At 53.6% G+C, this 23,947-nt stretch overlaps 2 protein-coding genes across 4 annotated transcripts in view; one reads left to right on the top strand and one right to left on the bottom strand.

Moving 5' to 3' along the window:
• Window positions 1-23,947, top strand: part of srgap3 (SLIT-ROBO Rho GTPase activating protein 3) — a 978,679-nt gene that overhangs the window by 30,838 nt on the left and 923,894 nt on the right. The window lies entirely within an intron of this gene.
• LOC140388250 (SLIT-ROBO Rho GTPase-activating protein 3-like) overlaps window positions 1-23,947 on the bottom strand; it is a 184,103-nt gene that overhangs the window by 11,961 nt on the left and 148,195 nt on the right. The window contains exons 5-6 of the mRNA XM_072472094.1: window positions 20,258-20,386; window positions 16,156-16,377 (exon numbers count right to left, since the gene is read on the bottom strand). Of these exons, the coding sequence (XP_072328195.1) occupies window positions 16,156-16,377; window positions 20,258-20,386 (351 nt within the window). The remainder of the gene's footprint in view (window positions 1-16,155; window positions 16,378-20,257; window positions 20,387-23,947) is intronic.

Genomic DNA, 23,947 nt, shown 5'->3' with positions numbered 1-23,947 from the left:
ATGTAATCAGAATAGATAGCCTCCAACAGTTCTTTTAAGTGACAATCATGCATAAAGAGTCTGTGAATGCCAATAGGTGTCTGGGCAAGCAATTTAATCGAATTGTATGAGGCATTGTTGCAAAGCTTATCGAGGCACTGTGACGAATGCGGGATTTTAGAGATATTGGATTATAAATATTTGGAAATTGAAGGGTTACAAATCCTGTGTTAGAGTGTGTTTGACTGCAGTAGTCATGTTTTTAAAAAGAAAGCTTTTAGGAGCCGGGGTGAAATTGACCAGAGTAAAAAGTCTGGGCTAACGCACTGTTACCATAGAATCCCTGCACCGATCCTTTGAAAGAGCACCCTGTCTCGGCCCAATTCCCCCCCCCCGCCCCCCATCCCCGTAACCCCACCTTACCTGCACATCCCTGGATATTATGGGGCAATTTTATCATGGCCATTCCACCTAATCTGCACATCTTTGGATAGCGGGAGGAAATCGGAAAAAAAACAAGCAGACACAGGGAGAAAGTGCAAACTCCACACAGTCAGTTATCCAAGGTCAGAAGTGAACCCTGGTCCACTGTGCCACCGTGCCACGCTGTTGTTTGATAATCTTTATTAATAATAATCTTTATTATTGTCAAAAGTAGGCTTACATTAATACTGCAATGAAGTTACTGTGAAAATCCCCTAGTCGCCACATTCCAGCGCCTGTTCGGGTACACGAGGGAGAATTCAGACTATCCAATTCACTAACAAGAACGTCTTTCAGGATTTGTGGGAGGAAACCGGAACACCCGGAGGAAACTCACGCAGACACAGGGAGAACGTACAGACTCCACACAGACAGTGACCCAAGCTGGAAACCGAACCGAGGACACTGGCACTGTGAAGCCACAGTGCTAACCATTGTATTACCATGCCACCCTGTACAGGCAGGATCAAATTAGGACATCAAAAATACAGTGAAACAGAGGACGAGGAGCAGCAGCAGTTCAAATTGTTGACCAACAATTAGGGGGGTTCCTGAGGAGCTGATGTGTTTTCTGCCTGGGGAGTTAATTTGTTTTCAGCTTGGGGATATTATGTCATTTCTGGGTGGAGCTAAGGCATTTTGAGTTCTGATCTAGCTAACACCGGGTACACAAGTAGGGCCTTTTGCTCTCACAGTAGTATAGTTACAGAAAAAACATCAACAGTATTCAAACCAGAGCAGACTTGTCAGAGGACAAGTGGGAAGCTGAAGCAAACCAGTTGAAACAGCATTTTGAAGACATTCAGCCAGAGGCTACAGGGGTTCTAACAGGAACCAAGGGCAGGATTCTCCGACCCCCCGCCGGGCCGGAGAATCGCCGGTGGGCGGCGTGAGTCCCGCCCCGCCACTGGCTGCCGAATTCTCCGGTGCCGTTTTTTTGGCGGGGGCGGAAATCGCGCCGGTCGGAGACCGTTGGCAGCGCCCCCCCCGGCGATTCTCCACTCCACGATGGGCCGAGCAGCCGCCCGTTTTCAGCCAGTCCCGCCAGCGTAAATTACACAAGGTTCTTACCGGCGGGACCTGGCTCTGCGTTGGCCTGCGGAGTCCTCTGGCCCCGGGGCGGCCCCCACGGTGGCCTGGCCCGCGATCGGGGCCCACCGATCTGCGGGCGGGCCTGTGCCGTGGGGGCACTCTTTCCCTCTGCGCTGGCCGCTGTAAAGCTCCGCCATGGCCGGCGCGGAGAAGAAACCCCCTGCATATGTGCAGGAATCACGCCAGCGGTTCTGGGACCACGCAGGCGCTCCAGTGCATGCACCAACTCGCGCCGGCCGGCGGACGCCCTTTGGCGCTGGTTGGCGTGGCACCCACCACTCCAGCGCCGGCCTAGCCCCCGAAGGTTCGGAGGATTCCGCACCTTCCACGTGGCCCAACGCCGGAGTGGTTCTCGCCACTCTTTGGCGCCGGTACGGCCCGCCCGCCGGATACCGGAGAATCCTGCCCAGTCCTGGAAAGTAAGTATTAATCTGTGCATTGGAATGTGGGATGGATTGAGCTGTATGTTTTTTTCCTTGATGTTTAATTGGGAATAGAGATAGTAATTAAGGGTATCATATTTGCTGTATTTAGTAGTATTGTTTAATTGTAAGCTCTTTTCGGGTGTGCGGTTAAAGAGCTCAACGCTGTGTTAATAATAAAGTTTTGTTTTAAAATCCCTTTTTCTTTGTGCAATCACTCCTGGAGCGAAGTATTCTTTCCTCACAGTTTTGCAAAATAAAAAAAATATCGGGGTTTCAGTCCAATATCCTAGCATCTGTTGAGGTCTGGGATCATAATAGGCACAAATATTTCAGAAAGGATTGGGGACAATAACTGTTTCACAAAGATCATTCTTCCCCTCTTGTCCAGGCAATAAGAAACTCAAAGATATTACATTTATATAATGCTTTGCATGGCCTCAGGGTGCCCCAAGACAACTTCCTAATGGTGGAGCGGCATTGGCAAAATGATGCATGACATGACCTACAGCGATGAGATGACACTCCCCCCTCCCCTGCCCCAGTCTACACAGACACTCCCCTCCCCGCCCCAGTCTACGCAGACACTCCCCCCTCCCCTGCCCCAGTCTAAACAGACACTCCCCCCTCCCCGCCCCAGTCTATGCTGACACTCACTCCTCCCTCATCCCCCAGTCTACACTGACACTGGCCCCTCCCCCGCCCGAGTATAGGCGACACTCACCCCTCCCCTCCCCCAGTCTACGCTGACACTCGCCCCTGCCCCAGTCTACGCTGACACTCCCCACCCCCCCTGCCCCAGTCTACACTGACACTCGCCCCTCCCCTGCCCCAGTCTACGCAGACACTCCCCCCTCCCCTACCCCACTCTACGCTGACACTGGCCCCTCCCCTGCCCCAGTCTACGCTGACACTGGCCCCTCCCCTGCCCCAGTCTACGCTGACACTGGCCCCTCCCCTGCCCCAGTCTACACAGACACTCGCTCCTCCCCTGCCCCAGTCTACGCTGACACTCGGTCCTCCCCTGCCCCAGTCTACACAGACACTCGCCCCTCCCCAGCCCCAGTCTACACAGACACTCCCTCCCCACTCCCCTGCCCCAGTCTACGCTGACACTCACCCCTCCCCTGCCCCAGTCTACACAGACACTCGCCCCTCCCCAGCCCCAGTCTACACAGACACTCCCCCCCCCTCCCCTGCCCCAGTCTACACAGACACTCGCTCCCCCCTCCCCTGCCCCAGTCTATGCTGACACTCCCCCCTCCCCTGCCCCAGTCTACGCTGACACTCCCCCCCCCCTCCCCTGCCCCAGTCTATGCTGACACTCCCTCCTCCCCTGCCCCAGTCTACGCTGACACTCCCCCCCCCCCCCCCCCCTCCCCTGCCCCAGTCTACGCTGACACTCGCACCTCCCCAGCTCCAGCATCGCTGTCGCAGGTCTCAGCATTGGTCTGTGGCCTTCGGATAGGTGTCATCAGCCATGACTGCAGCGAATAACCCATCACCCTGGAGCCAAACCTCAACTGGGGAGTCATCTCGAAGAGGTCGGGAATCGTCGAGTATGCCAGGATGAAGGCTTCTGCGCACTGCCCAGGTATCGGGCACAAATATACATGACGTGCAGCTGATGGTCACATATCAGCTGCACGGTCATCGAGTGGAACTCCTTTCGGTTTGTGTAGAGCAGTCTGTCATCTGCAGGTGCCCGTAGTTGGACATGCGTCCTGTCAATCACCCCCTGGACCCGGGACATCCCGTCGATGATGGTGAACCCCGCTGCCCGGGCGTCCTGGTGGGCTCGGTCCACATTGAAATGGATGTATTGTGCTGACTGGGCATGTAGGGCCACATGACAGCGTGGATGCACCTGTGCACCGAGGTCTATGAGATCCTGGACAGGTCTCCACTTGGCGTCTTCAAGGACATTGTGCCGTTTTAGCTCAGGGTGGATATCAAATTGACGGCCACGGGGAGCAGGTGTCCTCCCCCATACCCCCGCGGTGCCCGGTGTGCCATCATCTTGCAGATATGTCGCACTGTCTCCCTGGTCAGCCGGAGTCTTCGACGGCATGCCCGGTCTGGCAGGTCCTTGAAAGACAGGCGCTGCCGGTTCACACAAGATCTCATGCGGCGCCTCCTTTGCAGCTCCTGCACCTGTTGGGCGGCTGGCTCTCCATCCTGAACGGCTGTCTCCTGTTCTGCTGCTGGATGCTCTGCTGCTGAGGCTTCCTCCTGCTCCTTGAGCAGCTCCAGTTCGTACAGCCTCAGTGCATCCCCCAGAGCTGCCGCAACTAGGAGGAAAGCCACCATTGCTGATTGAATTCCAATATCCATTGTCTGCACAGGGTGAAAGGCCGACATGTTAGCATGGTGCGTACCTCCGTGGTCCACGGGGCTACACGGTGATTCGGTAGGCACCGCGGACCCTGCCCCCGCATTTCCCCCTCCCATCTCCTACACCCCCCCCCCCCCCCCCCCCCAAACCCCCGGCCCACCACCACCATCCTTTCTGCACCTCTTGCCCCATCAGTTGCCTGATGGCGTACCGGTGGGTGCCGGCCGGCGTGTTGCATGATATGATGGAAGGTGGGGTGCAGAGTGGAGGCACTCATATGGCCATACACCCTAGGCTAAGGTGGGTAGTCAGTGGGCTTGGCTGCCGTGCAGCCTGTGGCAATGACGGCCGGTATGGGTGCTGGCAGGTGGTACAGGGTGGGGGTCTTACCGCCCTCCGAGTGGGGGGATGTCGGTTACGGGTGTGTTGGACAGGGCTGGTGGCAGGGGCACTGCGCTGCCTATCCACCCTGAGGAGTTTGTGCAATTTTGTTTCTGAGCTGCAGGCCGGTCTGGATGGTGGGTTGCTGATAGCTCTGACTGCCTCTGCCATCTGCGCCCAGGCATGGCGGACGGCGGCAATTGGCAGTCTCCTTCCCGGACCGAGATACAGGGTGGCCTTCCTCTCCTCCACCGCATCCTGGAGGGTCTTGAGCTCGGCGCCTGTGAACCCTTGTGCTGCGCATCTTGCTGCCATCTTGTTGGCTGCGATGGTGTGTGTGGGGAGTGCAGTGTGCATATGCAGCTGCAACGTGACAGCCTCCTGAGTGTCAATCGCGAAGACGGCTTCCAGCACCGTTTCTCATTGGAATCCATTGTGTTCCACGTGGCCCCGGTGCTGGACCCTCAACAGTCGGTGAATCGGTCCAGGCTGGGCGCCAGTTTTGCTGTTGTGGAAGTCCACGAATCCTGCACCGGCGTCAACACTTTGGGCGGGATTCTCCAACCCCCCCGCCGGCGCCGGAGAATCGCCGGGGGTCGGCGTGAATCCCGCCCTGCCGCCGGCTGCCAGATTCTCCGGCGCCGGTTTTTTGGTGGGGGCGGGAATCGCGTTGCGCCAGTCGGGGGCCGGTGGCAGTGGCCCCTAGGCGATTCTCCGCTCTGCGATGGGCCGAGTGTCCGCCCGCTTTCGGCCAGTCCCGCCGGCGTAAATCAAACAAGGTCCTTACCGGCGGGACCTGGCTCTGCGGGCGGGCTGCGGAGTCCTCAGGGGGGTGCGGGGAGATCTGGGTCCAGGGTGGGGGGGCCCCTATGGTGGCCTGGCCCGCGATCGGGGCCCACCGATCTGCAGGCTGGCCTGTGCCGTGGGGGCACTCTTTCCCTCTGCACCGGCCGCTGTAACGGTCTGCCATGGCCGGCGTGGAGAGGAACCCCCCTGCGCATGCGCTGAGATCACACCAGAACATGCTGGTGCTCCCGCGCATGCGCCGACTCACGGCGGTTGGCGGAGGCCCTTTGCCGCTGGTTGGCGCAGCGCCAACAGCGCCGGCGCCGGCCTAGCCCCTGAAGGCGCGGAGGATTCCGAACCTTCCGGGCGGCCCGACGCCGGAGTGATTCATGCCACTCCTCGGCACCGGTACGGCCCACCCCGCCGGTTAGCGGAGAATCCCGGCCTTTTTCTCAGGAACGGAGATTGCAGCCGAAGGTCTGTGAGACTGTGCACAGCTTGCTCTCCATGTACTGCAGCTGATACAGGTGTGAGACAATTCGTCAAGAAATATTTAACATTAATAATCAAAGCGTATGAAGCACATAAAACCCAACCAGCATCCGTGCCTATACATCCTGTCATCACCACACATCCAGCTGAAAATATTTTAACAATCTGTTTTGGTCCAAATTACAAAGTTGGCGTCGGAGAATTACGTTTGCAGAATCAGAAAATCTGGTGTTATGGGAGAGGTGTTTTCAGAACCCCAAAATGTATCGTGGAGTTCAACCAACCTCCCCCTTTAATGGATTGCTAGTTTTTAAAGCTCACAGCTTGTTCCCTAAGTGTGGGATTACAATTATGGACACGTGGGGCGAAACTCTCCGTTATCGGCGCAAAGTCCGCCGATCGGCGCAAAAAACGGCGCAAATCCGACTTGCGTCACGTCGGAAAAATGGGTCGAAAGTCTCCGGCCCGAAATGGGCTAGCAGCGACGTAATGGGATCCGCGCTTGCGCACGTGGTTCACGCCGTGCAGCGTCATACGCGCCGCACGGCGTGACGGCTCATAAGGCCGCGCTGCTCCCCCCCACCCGACCGGAACACCCGACCGGAACACCCGACTGGATGGCTGGCCGCCGCTCAGCCCCGAGGTTCGAGTCACGGGATGTGGAGGCGCTCCTGGACGCAGTGGAGCAGAGGAGGGACGCCCTGTATCCCGGGCACGGCCGCAGAGTTGCCCCACGCCACAGCCGGCGTCTGTGGAGGGAAGTGGCAGAGGCCGTCACCGCTGCGGCCCTGACACCACGGACAGGCACCCAGTGCCACAAGAAGGTGAACGACCTCGTCAGAGCAGGCAGGGTGAGCCTCCCCCATATCCCCCCTCCCCCATATCCCCCCTCCCCCATATCCCCCCTCCCCCATATTCCCCCTCCCCCATTTCCCCCCTCCCCCATATTCCCCCATATCCCCCCTCCCCTATATTCCCCCATATCCCCCCTCCCCCATATCCCCCCTCCCCCATATCCCCCCTCCCCCATATCCCCAAGTGAATCCAGCCCTAACCTTAACTTCTGCAATGCACGCGCAACCGATGGCGTGCATTCATATACCTGCCTAACAGTGTTGCCTTTTACCCCTGCCACCACCCACCCCCTCCCCCCCCACAGGAGAAGCGTGCACACAACAATAGGGAGCATGTGAGGACTGGAGGAGGCCCCGCTGATGAGAGGCCACTGACCGAACACGAGGAAAGGGCCCTGGAACTGGCTGGCGGACCTGACGACCGGGAGGTTGCTGATGCAGAGGTCGGGGCGTACTAGCAAGTGAGCCACCGACAGCCCGTCCCCATATCCCCCCTCCCCTATATCCCCCTCCCCCATATCACCTGATCACTGCCTGCGTGTCTAACCATGCATGCTTCATTGTGTATCGCAGGAGCAAACGTCCAGGCACCCATCCCCGCAGATGCAGACCGCCCGCAGGGTGCCCCTCGGAGGCCACGGGAGACAGAGAGACCCGGACCCTCCAGCATGCGACGCCCGCAGGATGCCCCTCGGAGGCCACGGGAGACAGAGAGACCCGGGCCCTCCAGCATGCGACGCCCGCAGGATGCCCCTCGGAGGCCACGGGAGACAGAGAGACCCGGAACCTCCGGCATGCGACGCCCGCATGATGCCCCTCGCACACCACGGGAGACGGAGAGACCTGGAGCAACAGGGAGACGACACCCCCGTCACGTGCGGGAGCGACCACCCAGCGACGAGGGGGGCAGCCACAGGCCCCTGTCACATCCGAGCCAGGACACCACTACCCAGGACACCCCTACCCGGGACAGCACTACCCAGGAAGGCGAAATACCGGACAGTGACTCAGAGTGGATGGGTGGAGACGAACCCCCACCCCAAAGTGCCATGGACTCAGAGTGGGACGAAGAGCACGACACAACGCCACTGCTGTCACCAACACCCTCCACCATCGCAGAAACACTCACCTCGGTTGGGCACTTTAGTGATGAGGTGTCTGGTACACTCACTGGTGCGCACAACACAGCCGTCCCGGTACAGCAGGTGGAGGTAGGAGCAGCAGAGGGGCCGGGCGGTCGGAGGGCAGCCCAGCCCAAGCGAACATCTGCCGCCCAGATGGATCCCGGGTTCCTGGAGTTACCACACCCACACATAGATCCGATGCAACCACCGACCCGGAGACGAGCGAAGAGGGTGACGGCCGGCTTGCGGCGGCTGCAGACGCAGGTGGAGGAGTCCACCCGCGTCCAGGAGCTGGAAGTGGTGCCGGTCATACGTGCCACCCAGGCCGACACCGCACGGGTGGCGTCCGCGGTGGAGGCAATGGGTGCGACGGTGTCAGACATGGGGAACGGTTTGCGAGGCCTGGGGCTTTCCGTGCAGGCGGCGTCTGTGGCCCAGGACATGGCTGCCCTCTCACAGGAGGCCATGAGCCAGTGCCAGCGCCAGATGGCAGAGGCGCTCAACACCATAGCCCAGTCTCAGCAGGCCATGGCCCAGTCTCTGCAGGCCATGGCCCAGTCTCTGCAGGCCATCGCGGAGGGCATTGGCGCCAGTGGCCATGTGCGAGCCGGCTTCGCACTGTCACAGACAGGGTTTGCCAACCCCCTGGGCTCCATGGCTGCAAACCTGCAGACCCCTGTCGATACCAGCACGGGCCTCCAGGACTGGCAGCGCCAGATGTCGGGGGGGCGTCGGATGGCCAGTCCGTTCACATCCCCCACCCATGTAGAGGCCTGGGGGCCATCGGGCACCCCGAGGGAGGAGGAGGTGGTGTGGTCCGTCCCGGCTCCCCCTGTAGGGGAGGTCCCGGAACACCGCAACACCTCGGACTCCCCCCCCCTTCCGTCCCAGGTGCATTGGGTGGGCAACGGGCAGGACAGGCTGGCAGCTCGCCATCCCAGTCGCCCGGGCTGCAGCCTGGCCTATCTTGGCCAGGACGCCCCAGGAAACGGCCGCCAAAGGGATCCAGTGTCTGAGGGCAGGAATCACAGGAGTCCACCTCCAGTTCTGCTGTACCGTCTGGGGAACCACGTAGACGTAGTCAAAGGGCCCGTAAGGCCAAACAATTAGACACTGAGTAAGTTGGCACGGGTGCAGGGCACAGATGAGTTTTAGGGGCTAGGGCACGTGCATGAACTCGTTTGGTTATTAAAGTCAATGTTACACCTACAGAAGCTGCCTTTGTGCTCTGTCCAAAGCGTGCGGGGGTGTCATGTATGTTGAGCGCAAGTGTGTGTGTGAGGGGTGGTCTTACCTCAGCCCCAGGTGAGTCTGCCCCGTTCCCCTTGGGCCGCCATCAACATCCCCCCGGGCAGAAGACGGGACCGTGCGCTGCAGTGTCACAGCCGCAAGCAGGGATGGTCCGGGTGGATGGTGGTACTGTGGCCATGGGTCAGACATAGTCCAACGATGTGGAGCCAGGAGCTCACCGCAGGGCGGGTTGTCATCATCCTCCATGGCCTGCAATAGACACGCGTCCACCCGCAACTGTGTGAGCCCGGCCCGTTGTGCCGCAGGTGGATCGGCAATGGGGGGAGTGGTGTGCATGCGGGTGGGGTGGGTGGGGTTGGGGAGGGGGGTGAGGGTGCTGGGTGGGTGGATGGGTGGGGGGTGTGGGTGGTCGGCTGTTGCCATGGTGTGCGGTCTGTGGCCATACTACCCGATTCCCACGCCCATCTAGTCAGTGAAGCGGGCGGCTATCAGTCTGTCCCGAGCCCGCTGGGCCAGCCGGTAACGGTGGACAGCCAACCGCCTGTGTCTACCCCGTCTGCCCTGACCATTACCCCCATCCCCCTCATCTGGGGAGGACTGCGCCTCTTCCTGCTGCTCCTCCACTCCGGCCTCCTCTGCCTGCGGCACATCGCCCCTCTGCTGGGCTATGTTGTGCAGGACGCAGCACACCACAATGATGCGGCCGACCCTATCTGACCGATACTGGAGGGCGCCCCCAGAGAGGTCCAGGCACCTGAAACGCATCTTCAGCACGCCAAAGCACCTCTCTATCACTCCCCTTGTCGCTACATGGGCATCATTGTAGCGGTTCTCCGCCTCATTGCGTGGCCTCCGTATATGCGTCATCAGCCACGATCGCAATGGGTAGCCCCTGTCGCCCAGCAACCAGCCCCTCAGCCGGGGATGGCGTCCCTCATACATGCCGGGGATGGATGACCGCGACAACACGTATGAGTCGTGTACACTGCCTTGGTAACGGGCACAGACGTGCAGGATCATCATGCGGTGGTCGCAGACCACCTGTATGTTCATCGAATAGGTCCCCTTCCTATTGGTGAACACGGCCCTGTTATCTGCAGGTGGCCGCACGGCGACGTGCATCCCATCAATCGCACCCTGGACCATGGGGAACCCGGCCACGGCAGAGAAGCCCACGGCACGGGCATCTTGGCTGGCCCGGTCCACAGGGAAGCGGATGTAGCGGTGCGCCATGGCATATAGGGCATCTGTCACTGCCCGGATGCACCGATGTCTGCGATGTGCCGGACAGGTCCCCACTCGGTGCCTGGAATGACCCCGTTGCATAAAAGTTCAGGGCTACCGTAACCTTGATGGACACGGGGAGAGGGTGTCCCCGCCAGTGCCACGCGGTGACAGGTGTGCCAGCAGGTGGCAGATGTGTGCCACGGTTTCCCGCCTCATCCGGAGTCTCCTCCTGCATTCCCGGTCCGTGAGGTCCTGGTATGACTGCCGGGGCCGGTACACACGGGGCGCCCTCGGGTGCCTCCGTTGCCGTGGGGCCGCGACGTCCTCCTCCCCCTCCTCGTCCTGTCGGTCAGGTGTCCCTCCAGCCTGCGTGGCTGCCGCCTGTCCCTCTGCGGCAGCCTGCGCCGCCTCTCTGGCACGCTGCTCCTCCTCCTCCTCATCCAGGGCAACATAAACATTAGCGGCTGCCGCCACGGCGGCCAACATCGCTGGATGATCGGAAAACATGACGGCCTAGTGGGAGGGAGGGGAACGACGACATGTCATCATTGCCCATATCCCCTCCTCCCCCCAGCCTGGTGGCATGGACCCAACTGTTGGAGGCTGGCACCTGGCCAGGTGGACCAACTCACTTGCCCTCGCATCCCACTCCCCGGCACGGACCGCCCATCCCCCTCCCCGGCACGGACCCCAACCTCCTCCCCGGCACGGACCCCCCATCCCCCTCCCCAGCACGGACCCCAACCTCCTCCCTGGCACGGACCCCCCATCCCCCTCCCCGGCACGGACCCCCCCCCCCCAACCTCCTCCCCGGCACGGACCCCCCCAACCTCCTCCCCGGCACGGACCCCAACCTCCTCCCCGGCACGGACCCCCCATCCCCCTCTCCGGCACGGACCACCCATCCCCCTCCCCGGCATGGACCCCCCCCCAACCTCCTCCCCGGCACGGACCCCAACCTCCTCCCCAGCACGGACCCCCCCAACCTCCTCCCCGGCACGGACCCCAACCTCCTCCCCGGCACGGACCCCAACCTCCTCCCCGGCACGGACCCCAACCTCCTCCCCGGCACGGACCCCCCATCCCCCTCCCCGGCACAGACCCCCCATCCCCCTCCCCGGCACGGACCCCAACCTCCTCCCCGGCACGGACCCCCCATCCCCCTCCCCGGCACGGACCCCCCATCCCCCTCCCCGGCACGGACCCCAACCTCCTCCCCGGCACGGACCCCCCATCCCCCTCCCCTGCACGGACCCCCCATCCCCCTCCCCGGCACGGACCCCAACCTCCTCCCCAGCACGGACCCCCCATCCCCCTCCCCGGCACGGACCCCCCCCAACCTCCTCCCCGGCACGGCCCCCAACCTCCTCCCCGGCACGGACCCCCCATCCCCCTCCCCGGCACGGACCCCCCATCCCCCTCCCCGGCACGGACCCCAACCTCCTCCCCGGCACGGACCCCCCATCCCCCTCCCCTGCACGGACCCCCCATCCCCCTCCCTGGCACGGACCCCAACCTCCTCCCCAGCACGGACCCCCCATCCCCCTCCCCGGCACGGACCCCCCCCCAACCTCCTCCCCAGCACGGCCCCCAACCTCCTCCCCGGCACGGACCCCCCATCCCCCTCCCCGGCACGGACCCCCCCCCAACCTCCTCCCCGGCACGGACCCCATCCCCCTCCCTGGCACGGACACCCCTCCCGGCACTCCCCCGGAGCCCAGCCCACTCTAACCACCCCCCCCGCCGCACACACACACACACACAACCCGAGACACACCTCTCCTCACACATTCAGACTGCGGCCACGCCATCGCCTGCCCAGAGCCAACCCCCCAGGCCGTCACTCACCTCCACGCTGGTCGGCGTGAACCTGGAGCACAGGGTCACGCCGATGAAAAGGAGGTTTAATTTACTTCGGCCCATCCGGAAGGGAGAACATCGGCAGGCCGAAAATCGGCTGCCTTGCGCAGACCCGTGCCATTCTCCGACGTCAGCGGCGCCATTAACGCCCCGCCGACTTTTCTCCCTTCGGAGACTTCGGCAACCGGCGGGGGCGGGATTCACGGCGGCCAACGGCCATTCTCCGACCCTCTGGGGGGGTCGGAGAATGACGCCCCAGGTTTTTAACACAAAACAATGTTTATTCCATTAACTCAACTTAATCTTTAAAATAAACATTGGATCCCTTAACACCCCTTACTTCAAAGATAACCCCGAAAATAATACACCACTAAATAATCCCTCAAAATGTTCCTTCAAACACCCAAAAGACTTCACCTGTAACAACAGACATGCGGTTACATTCAATATATTTATAGTCTTTGGATTTGCAGACATCCACAGACCAGCTCTGTGTTTTCTTCCTGCAGCTCTTTGCAAAACACACAGCATCTCACAGCAAAAATGCAAACTATTGCCGATCTCCATAGTTTCAAACAATGCAATATAAAATCTGTAAGGTTGCCAGTGTCATGTGACAGTGCCTTTAAGAAATGATGTTTAAGCAATGTACCTTTCAAAAATGCAGTAATGTCAGAGTGTGGGTGGAGCTGAGCTTTAGCTCAGCCATTTTGAAGTTTTTAATTTCAGTTTCGGGAGAGAGCAGCTAAAAATATTAGGGTCGAAGAGCGGGTTTGATAAATAAGGTTTCAGTGACTAAATGCAACACGCTTACCCGCAGGACAGGGTCAGTGCTGAGTGAGTGTCAGTGTGGTGGGATAGTGGGTGTGACAATTGGTTTCAGTGCCTCATCCCCAGGAAAGAAGCAGGGGCCACCGCAGGGCAGCATTGACTCCAGCTCTCGATTTTCCAGTGATCCCCTCTGGACGGTGCATGTGAGTTGATGTTGGGTGGGGGCACTCTGAGCTAGTTAGATTGCCTGTAGTGGATTGCCCAGCCAAGACTCTCTGCCACATCGGGATGGAATTGTATACCCATGGGGTCGCTTGCCCCCTGTTTGTGGATGGAAATCAGTTGGCGTCCAAACACAGCCCTGGAATCATGGAGGCTGCTCATTAATTCCAGATTCTCGTCCCCCTCCATCAGCTCTGCCCAGCTCTCGTTGCCCTGCGCTGCTCCCTGACTCACCAACAGGTTGCAGTCAGTAATCACAGTAAGGGGTACATGGGGATGTTGAAGCGTGCGCTGGGGTAGAGGAGGGGATGAAAGGGATGTGCAGACTGAGGGCAAGAGAGCTTGCCAACTTTATTCAAAAGATTGAGCGCCTTTGGGTTGGTCAATCTCACTGGTTTGAAAATATCAAACCAATTATTGTACGTAATCATATAGAAAGCTGCAAAAACGGATTTATTGCAGCGAGGGTCAAACTAAATGATAATTTACTCTGGCGTAGTATTGAGAAAAAACACTTGCAGCTGTTGGGCTGAATCTGACTCACAAAGATTACAGGAAATGGGAAATTCCAGAATGTATCATTTTCATGGTTTTGGTGTTTCTCACTTGCATTTATATAGCACCTGCTCACATCTTTGCAAAACTCCAGCACGCAGTGAATTACCTACATGTTGCTATTTAGGCAAATACGGCACACAGCAAGATCTCAGAAACAGCGATGAACGACAAGTTAGTCATGAACATCTTAAATAAGGGGCGACATGGTGGCGCAGTGGTTAGCACTGCTGCCTCACGGCACTGAGGACCCAGGGACGAAATTCCGTGTGGAGTTGCACATTCTTTGCGTGGGTTTCACCCCCACAACCCAAAGATGTGCAGGGTAGGTGGACTGGCCATGCTAGATTGCATCTTAATTGGAAAAAAAGAATTGGGTACTCTAAAAAAATTTTTTAATGAATATTTTAAATACAATTCAGCACCTGTTTTATCCCTTTTGTTGCTTTCTTAAAATCTTTTATCTGAACTCATTTCACACTGCACCAAACCTATTTTCTTAAATTGGCATTGAAAATAATTCCAGGACTTCACATCTCCTCTATTTTGCATGTGAAAATGGGGTAAAAAAATATAGTGCTTCACAGGCGGATTCTATGGCCAATGAAAAGCCCACATATTGCACACTAGCTCGGCGACATATGCAATACTAAATCTCTGGTGCAAAATCCATATTGAAAAGGAGGCAGTACTTGGGGCCAAGGAGTGTGTTCATGCCTCAACTCCACAGATTTGCTTCATGAACTCACAACTCATCTCCCACAACCATCCCCCCTCCCTCCCCAATGCTGATGCTGTGATGCCGCAAGGGTTAAGTACAAGTTGGGCTGTCCCTGCGATGAAGTGTGAACTTGCAGAGAAGCGAAGCTCTGTGGTAGAATAAAGACCCTCTTTGAGGAAAGTGTCACTCAAACTGGAACTGATTTCTCAATGGAACACTTCGTCGGGACAGTAGGAAGGCATTCAGCCTCTCACACTTTCTCCATCAGTCAATTAGATCTTGGCTAATCTGTAGCTTTGCAACCTTTACTTGCTCCAAACCTTGTGATAACCTTACCCAACAACAATCCATCAATCTCAGTCTTGAAGCAGCAATGGTATCATGTTACACTTGATCAGAAGGGGTTATTGTAGATATAAAAATGATTGCAACCTATCCATTTAATTCTTAGCAGGAGAGAAAAAAAACGAGGAACTGGCGTTGCCAACTCCGGGTGGAATTATTCTTGGGAGCTTCATCACTTCAATTGCTGCAGCTAACTACCCCACTCAGCCAAGCGGCCTTCTTTCCCTCATCTCCAAGATCTTGAAGGCCTCATGATTTTTCATCCTGTGATTCTTAGGAGATTAGTTTTTAATTCCTGTAGGCTCCAGGGTAATCCTGGGGAGGTGAACACAGATCTAAAATGGCTGGCACATTAAATGGTGATCAGCCCCAGTTTGGAGTGTCAGATAGGGAGTGACTGACACCAGACTAAAAGAAGGGGCTTATTGTATTCATGCAGGATATCAGGGAGAGGCACCTTCTTAAAAGGAGGGAAGCATGGAACAAAAATATAGAGGATGCTCCAAGGAGCATCATTGTCACCTAGGCCTCTGTGCTATCCTCCAGAAATGGAAATGTGGGGCGGCACGTGGCACAGTGGTTATCACAGCTGCCTCCAGCGCTAAGGACCCGGGTTCAAATCCTGGCCCTGGGTCACTGTCCGTGTGGAGTTTGCACATTCTCCCCGTGTCTGCGTGGGTTTCACCCCCACAACCCAAAGGTGTAAAGGTTAGGTGGATTGGCCACGCTAAATTGCCCCTTTGGGAAAAAAAAATAATTGAGTACTCTAAATTTATTAAAAAATGGAGGTGGGCATCACTGACAAGGCCAGCATTTGTTGCGCATCCCTAATTGCCCTTGAACTGAGCGGCTTGCTTGGCCATTTCAGGGGGCAGTTAAGAATCAACCGTGGGTGTAGAATTACATGTAGCCAGAATGGGTAATTGACGGCAGATTTTTTTTGCTGAAGGACAATGTGAACCAGATGGACTTTTACTACAATCGATGATGATTGTTTCTGGTGGGTCGCCATCAGTGAGTCTAGCTTCCAATTAGAGATTTTTATCAATTGAATTTTAACATTCCACCAGTGCCATGGTGGGATTTGAACCCATGTCCCCAGAGTGTTAGCCTGGATTTCTGGGTTACTAATCAATTGACATTACTACTAGGCCACTATCTTCTCGATGGGAAGCTAAGTGGGAGACTGACAAACTGAACATCTGTATGCCCCCTGTCTGCCACTCTCACTTGAATATGATCAATAGCAACGTACCTCATCTCCCATGTGTGGCTGGAATTCAAACTTGGTGGGAGGACAGAAGATTTGGTTATACATGTCCATGACCTTGTGCTTGTCACTCCGAGCATCCAGGTTGTCCACGGCATTTTCAATGATATCCAAGCCCTCATGTCGAGATGTTTCAAGATTATATTCTGCTGAGAGGAACGTCCTGAAGGTGCGAGCCAGACCGGCATGGAATCCCAAATCAGAACACTACGGGAAAAAAGTAGGAATGAGTGAACAAAGGAGGGCTTGTAGTACAGCAGGGAGATAGGGTCAGGTGGGGAGTTTAAAGCGTAAAAAAATCACTAATGCCCACTTCTAGCTCAACTGGAGACAGGAGGATGAGCAAGCTCCAAGAAGAGAGATATTCTAATGAATTTGCAAACCTCATTGCTCTTCAATTTTTCAAATTTAATTATTGATGACCAGATTTGTCCAGCTTTGGGAAAAGCAACAGCGACACTCAGACAAGGAAGTAAGAGTCTTTATACCTACTTGATGGATAAACTGTGCCTGTCTGGGATTCCCTGAGATCCGGGATTCCCTGGGATCCGGCATTCACCTCCTTGAACTTACCCCTAGACCTCCAATTTTATTACCAGGCCTCCAATCTCCACCTTCCCAGTCTCTGATTTTCCCCACTGAGGCTCTTCCCAATGATCATCCCTTAGCCCTTCCCCTGACCTAGAATTGGACCTCCCACTGGGACTGACAATTCCTTCGCCCCTCTGAGATTGACTAACCCCCACCACCAGAGGGATCAACTCCCCCACCCCCCAAGATCAATGTTCATCACCACTCAATCCCCAAGGCATAGGCCTACATTATCCTACAGCCTTCATTGACTGACTCCTCCACCTGAGTGGAAACAAACCGGTCAGTCAGGCTGGCATCCGCAGAAGGGGGTTGGTGGTTCTCATGCATGTTCTGGAATTGGAGAAACCCAACTTCCCAGTTCCCTGTCCCTTCTGATCACCTTCCCCCCACTCCTTGCCGTCCCCCACTCTCAAACATCTGAGCCCATACAGGACCAATCTCAGGCCTTTAGAGATACACATACACACCTCAAGGGGTTGATTTTAGGCTAATGCGTGGCAAGTTGAACAGTTCCTCCTGTGCGCATGTCATCCTTTCTCCTACTTCCATCGGCTTCAATGGAAATGAAAATGACTCGAAAATGAACTGTTGATTTACTAACAGTTGCTTTACACCACCTCGCAGATTCAAGGTCAACCCTAAAGACACCAAGTAACGTGGGAGAAGGGGTTGAAGGAACTGCCAATTTGACCAACCATTAACTTTAAAGTACCCTGATTGAGGGAGTTATTTTGACTTTGATGATAATGTAAATTCGAAATGAGCCCAAAGATTTCCATTATTACTCTCCTCTTGCAAAAGGTGCAAAACCTTGCCCCTCGGGCTGTGATTTCACCCCATTCTCCCTGGCGTGGTTGATTTGTTTTTGACAAGAAACATGACTAACCTGATGCAAGTGATTGCAGGTGACAAGCCTGCTCAGGTATATGGAAAGATCTCCTGGTCAGCCTGAATCAATCATTTCATTTCCAGCAAATTCTGTCTGGCTTTTTCCAAACCAATGAATAAGTCAGTTCCATTTTGCTTTTTTGGAATTTGCCAACTGATACCCTTTCGCACCATGAGTCTAGGAAGCAGATCTCGTATGGTTGGGGGACGGTGGCCGAGCAACAGGCCACAGAAAGATTTTCTGGATTCAGCAGTTATTTTCCCAATATTTAATCAGAACATTTTTTTAAAGTAGCAGAGTCTTCACAAGGATTAGATTTACGTTTGCGGCCCATCTGTACAGTTAAAACCAGTGAAGTGAAAATGAAATCTGCTCGACAGAATTGAGGCAGAGATTGTGAATAATAGATCACTGAGGAGCAGGGGAACCACAAAGGCAAAAGCTCCTTCATTTCTAAATTTCCTGTGTTGAATGAGTGCTCGTCTTTGGTGGTGGTGGGGGGGGGGGGGGGGGGGCATGGAGTGGTGGGAAAGATGCCCCCTTGCTATAGCAACCATTGTATCGTAACTTCACCCAACAGCCGCACACTTAGTCAGTCAGGCTGGCATCCGCAGTCTCTTAGGAGATTAGCTTTTAATTCCTGTAGGCTCCAAGTAGCCCTTGAGCATATAGTCATGCACCATGTAATATTTTATATATAAATCCAAGTTACCACAGCAACTGCTGCTAACCTAGGTGTGTATATTCCTTTTTGGCTCATTTATTCTTCTCTATTAAACAGCAGTGGCTCTGCAGCAAGAGTGGAATAGTTTGCACAAAGCTGGGCTTGTGCATCTGAGAACTTTGGGTGTGTGAGTGTGTTTGGCGGGGGGCGCGTTACAATTCACAGAGTGCAAAATAAAAGCGGAAAACCATCTGGGGCTTTCCGTCACAGCAAATGGTCAAGGAAATGAACTTGTGCAGACTATTGTGAGGGGAACATAGAGGCCACGGAGAGCAGGCAGTCTACGGGCAAACTGCCAGTATGCATTTGGAAAGGACAAAGCCTCAAGGTTCAGCAGAGTGAAGCTAATTCAACTTGGTACGATGACTGGGCCCAGTAACCAGGCCAACTTTCAGCCCCGCTGACTCTTTCTCAAGCAGTAATTCTTTGATCCAGCTAAAATGAATGAAATAGTTCCTATGCACGGTCTATTACTTTACAGCCTCTTCTTCCCACCCCCTCCCCCACCATGCAATCAATTCAACAGTAAAACAAGGAAGAGTACGGGTTTGACCTTTAAAAAGGTTCTGATCTCATTAGCTGGCCTATCTGCACTCAACTGTACCCTTGTGGTTTTATGGGCCATTCAGTTTCAGAGCCTGCAGGGTTTCAGAGTTAGAGCAATGTGTAGGGTGTACCACTTCATTGGCTTTCCTCTTCTTCCAATGTGGATACAACAGCAATATGCCGGAAGGTGGGATTCATGGTTCAAAGCCTGATGCTTATTCTTGTTACTGATTAAAAATAATTGACAACCCCAATAACTAATGAATGTCCTCCAAAGACAGACATGAATGGACATTGATTGAAAAGAACCTGTGCTGAATGTAAGAAATTGTCAGTTTATCTTGTATGCAGAAATGTTATTAAAACCTGGGTTAAGATGCATACAGACAGTACGAATGCTCGAGCTGTGATTAAGGTGTCATAAAAGTGAGATAATCATTGATTTGCAGGTGAAGTGTTCTGCTAGTCGATCTTGAGAATCATTTTCTTGTTTACAGATAGCTAGCTAATGGAATATTGTTTACGTTTGAAGGACCCTTGGGGTGTAGATAATTTATGAGGGGTATTGTGTTTGGTCCTGGCTAAACAAGTCAAGGCCCTCAGAGGATAGGGGACACTTTCAGATTTACCAGTGACAATCAATTGACTTCTCCCTGTTTCCTCTGCTTGTCAGAGAGTCATGGCTCTATTTCCTGGTGTTTAACTCAGAAATTGTTGATTCTGTAACGTACGGATGTATGGGGCATGGAGATTATAGATGTAGTGTTACGATATTAAACCAACAACGAGAAGTTGTGATTCCAACCACACTGTGCTAAGAAATTAAACTTTAATGGGGCCATGAAGGGAATGCAACGGATGTTGCCTATATGAAGTTTAAGAAAGCATTAAAAAAATTAGCACACAAAAGGCTGGTTAATAAACTTGAGGCTTATGAAACAGGAGGGTCAGTGTCAGCTTGGCTTAAATACTGGCTTAAGACAGGAAACAGCGAGTCACGCTGAATAGCTGTTTTTCAGGCTGGAGGATGATGGACGGTGGTATTCCCAAGGGTCAGTGTGAGGACCATTGCTTTTTTGATATGTAGAAATGACTTGGATACTGGAGTTCAGACTAAAATTCCACAATTTGCTTATGATACCAAACCTGGAGATGCAGCAAACAGTGAGGATGATACCAATCAACTGCAAGAAGTCATTGATTGCCTACTATATTTACACAGCCCTTGGGACATTCTGCTCAAGCTGTCCCTGACCTGGCAGGACTGGATTCTGACATTGGGCACCTCGCTTTAACCAAGCACATAATTTACCAGCAAAGTAAAGAATACTGACGTCAATCAGGTCGGAGACATCATGGATGTAGTATTTGGCCACGGCAGCATTGGTCGCTGCAAGGTTAAGCAGGTAATCGTTTCTTGCTTTGGTACACTTCAGCTTGTTTTCAGAATACTTGGCTTGGCGCTAGGAAAGAAAACAGAAACCCACTGTAAGAATATTTACAAAATCCTTCATGTACAGAATCGCCAGACAGACATGTTTCCAATTCAAGAACAGTCAAATCCACTTTTTCAATCACCTGTACAGAATTCCAATGGACCAAACCTCTTCTCAATCACTCCCATTATACAATATTCCAATGGACCATTTGCCTTGCTGTTAGTACTGATTAAATGTCATCATGGTGCATTAGGTCAGACGATATCCTTTCACGTCAGTGTTGTGGATTTCAATCCCACCCAGTGTGACTCTAGTCTGGCTGTGAACAGGAAAACAGAGGCACTGGTCTGTTGAGAGTCAAGAAAGATAGCTGGCATGGGAAATGGAAATATGATCATGCTGAATACAGACTAACAATTCTTGGGTGCGGTTGAGCCATAATGGTGCAACAGAATTGCGAGGTTTATGGGAGTGTTTGATGGGCCAGTGTAGAAGGAGCTTAAATCTGTATCCCTAACCCCGTGCTGTACTTGTCCTGAGAGTGTTTTATGGGACAGTGTCGAGGGAGCTTAACTCTAGATCTAACCTTGTGTTGTACTTGTCCTGGGAGTGTATGATGGGGTCAATGTAGAGGGAGCTTAACTCTGTATCTAACCTAATGCTGTACCTGTCCTGGGAGTGTTTGATGGGGACAGCATTTAGGGAGCTTTATTCTGTATCTAACCCCATGCTGTACCTGTCCTGGGAGTGTTTGATAGGGACAGTGTAGAGGGAGTTTTACTCTGTATCTAACCCCATGCTGTATCTGTCTGGGAGTGTTTGATAGGGACAGTGTAGAGGGAGTTTTACTCTGTATCTAACCCCATGCTGTATCTGTCTGGGAGTGTTTGATGGGGACAGTGCCTTGGCCATTCCCACTACTTGCCTTCAAACAACCACGCAACCTCAAACAGACCATTGTTTGCAGCTAGCTAACCAGCCTTTAGGAAAACAGTGACCATGACACCACACAACCCTGCCATGGCAACCTCTGCAAGACGTGCCAGATCATCGACATGGGTACCACCATTACACATGAGAACACCACCCACCAGATACGTGGTACATACTTGTGCGACTCGGCCAACGTTGTCTACCTCATACGCTGCAGGAAAGAATGTCCCGAAGCATGGTACATTGGCGAGACCATGCAGACCCTGCGACAACGGATGAGCGCACATCACGTGACAATCGTCAGGCAGAAATGTTCCCTTCCAGTCGGGGAACACTTCAGCAGTCAAGGGCTTTCAGCCTCTGATCTTTGGATAAGCGTTCTCCAAGGCAGCTTTCAGGATGCGTGACATCGCAGAATCGCCGAGCAAAAACTGATAGCCAAGTTCCACAAACATGACTACGGCCTCAATCGGGACCTTGGATTCATGTCTCGTTACATTCACCCCCCACCATCTGGCCTGGGCTTGCGAAATCCTACCAACTGTCCTGGCTTGAGACAATTCACACCTCTTTAACCTGTGATTATCCCTCTCTCCAGTTGCTCCGCCTGGCCCTGTAAAGACTTAATTACCTGCAAAGACTCGCATTCAAAGTATCGTCTTGCATCATTGACTTTGTCTATAGATGTGTTTCTGGAACCCACCTCTTCATTCAGCTGAGGAAGGAACTGCGCTCCGAAAGCTAGCGATTCGAAACAAACCTGTTGGACTTTAACCTGATGTTGTAAGACTTCTTACTATGTCCTGGGAATGTTTGATGGGGACAGTGTAGAGGGAGCTTTACTCTGCATTTAACCTTGTGTTATTTATTTTAATTTAGTCTGTTGTGTCCTGAAAGACAAAAACAATATTAGGCAAGATGTTTTCCTAAATCCCTGCAGTCTGCTGCTTATTAAATACTTCCTGTACACATAGTCATCTAGTTTACAAGGTCCATTATTTCACTTGGTTTTAATGTGAAGCTGATGTTTCTGGAGTGTCCACATTCGTAATTAAACTACCTTTTTTACTATCAGTGCTGGACTTGCTTACTGAAAGCCTCGGGGAGAAAACAAAATTCCACATATTGGGCCATGTTCGGCAAATTTCCTGACAAACTTCTTAGGAACAAGGAATTATATTCCATCTGGAATCTTTGCTCACACAGATTTGCGGTAGGACCTTTCCTCGAACTCAGGCCCCGAAGATGCAAGGCAGAGTGTTCACCAGCTGAGTCACCCAGAGCTCCACTTTATGTTCCGTTCAAGAAAAGAATGGACATACCAACCTGATGAAACATAGTCAGGCAATGTCCAAACTTTATCCAGCAACAGCAGGATCTGACGAGCATATTCAACTTTGTATAAGTTCCCTGCATGAGTCTGGTTGAGGCTGAATCGATGGAGTGTGGTAGATTATCAAACTGGATAATTCCAACTAATTTTCACCCAATTCAGGCAGAACATCTTCTGGCATTGGAAACAAAAACACTCTGCTCATCACGATCGCATTGGACCTGTATCTCCCTCACAGCACAGCAAGGATTTGACTTGACTGTAGGCTGGGGGACTTGTCAGCATGCTGATACGAAAAGTAAGATTTGTACTTACACGGCACATAGTCTCGAAATGTCTCCACATAAAAAGAAGTGGGAGGACTGTTGCGATGTTAGCCAATGCAGCAGTTGTTTTTTTGGGTCCCCAACAGGGACTTGGGAACAGGTACATTATTTGTTGTTGATTGTACTGTTTGCAAAAAAAAACTCTTCAGCAGTCAAGGGCATTCAGCCTCTGATCTTTGGATAAGCGTTCTCCAAGGCAGCCTTCAGGATGCGTGACAACGCAGAATCGCCGAGCAAAAACTGATAGCCAAGTTCCACAAACGTGAGTACAGCCTCAATCAGGACATTGGATTCATGTCTCGTTACATTCATCCCCCACCATCTGGCCTGGGCTTGCAAAATCCTACCAACTGTCCTGACTTGAGACAATTCACACCTCTTTAACCTGGGGTTACCCCTCTCTCCAGTTGCTCCGTCTGGACCTGTAAAGACTTAATTACCTGCAAAGACTCGCATTCAAAGTATCGTCTTGCATCTTTGACTTTGTCTATATATATGTTTCTGGAACCCACCTCTTCATTCACCTGAGGAAGGAACTGCGCTCTGAAAGCTAGCGATTCGAAACAAACCTGTTGGACTTCAACCTGGTGTTGTAAGACTTCTTACTATGTCCTGGGAATGTTTGATGGGGACAGTGTAGAGGGAGCTTTACTCTGCATTTAGGTACATTCTTTGTTGTTGATTGTACTGTTTGCAAAAAAAAAACTCACTCCTACCCGAATTGCGGTCTTTAATGTCCCACTTGAATGACTGGAACGGGCAGAGGAGAGCTTGGTTAAACATCTCATCCATTAGACCTCCAGCAGTGCAGCACTCTCTCTGTACTGCACAGCACCGTCCACTGGCCAGTGAACTGCAAGCCCGATACAACATGCCTGAAATTCTCTGGCTCATTCAATGCCCCATCATTTGTACAGTTTAAGAACTCAAAAATCCTTATTCTGCATAGCACAACCGTCCTGCTTTCACAGGGTGGCGAATATTTTGTGTCGA

Source organism: Scyliorhinus torazame, chromosome 13 (genome assembly GCF_047496885.1).
Source record: "Scyliorhinus torazame isolate Kashiwa2021f chromosome 13, sScyTor2.1, whole genome shotgun sequence".
NCBI lineage: Eukaryota > Metazoa > Chordata > Chondrichthyes > Carcharhiniformes > Scyliorhinidae > Scyliorhinus > Scyliorhinus torazame.
This window is presented reverse-complemented; position numbering and strand designations above follow the sequence as displayed.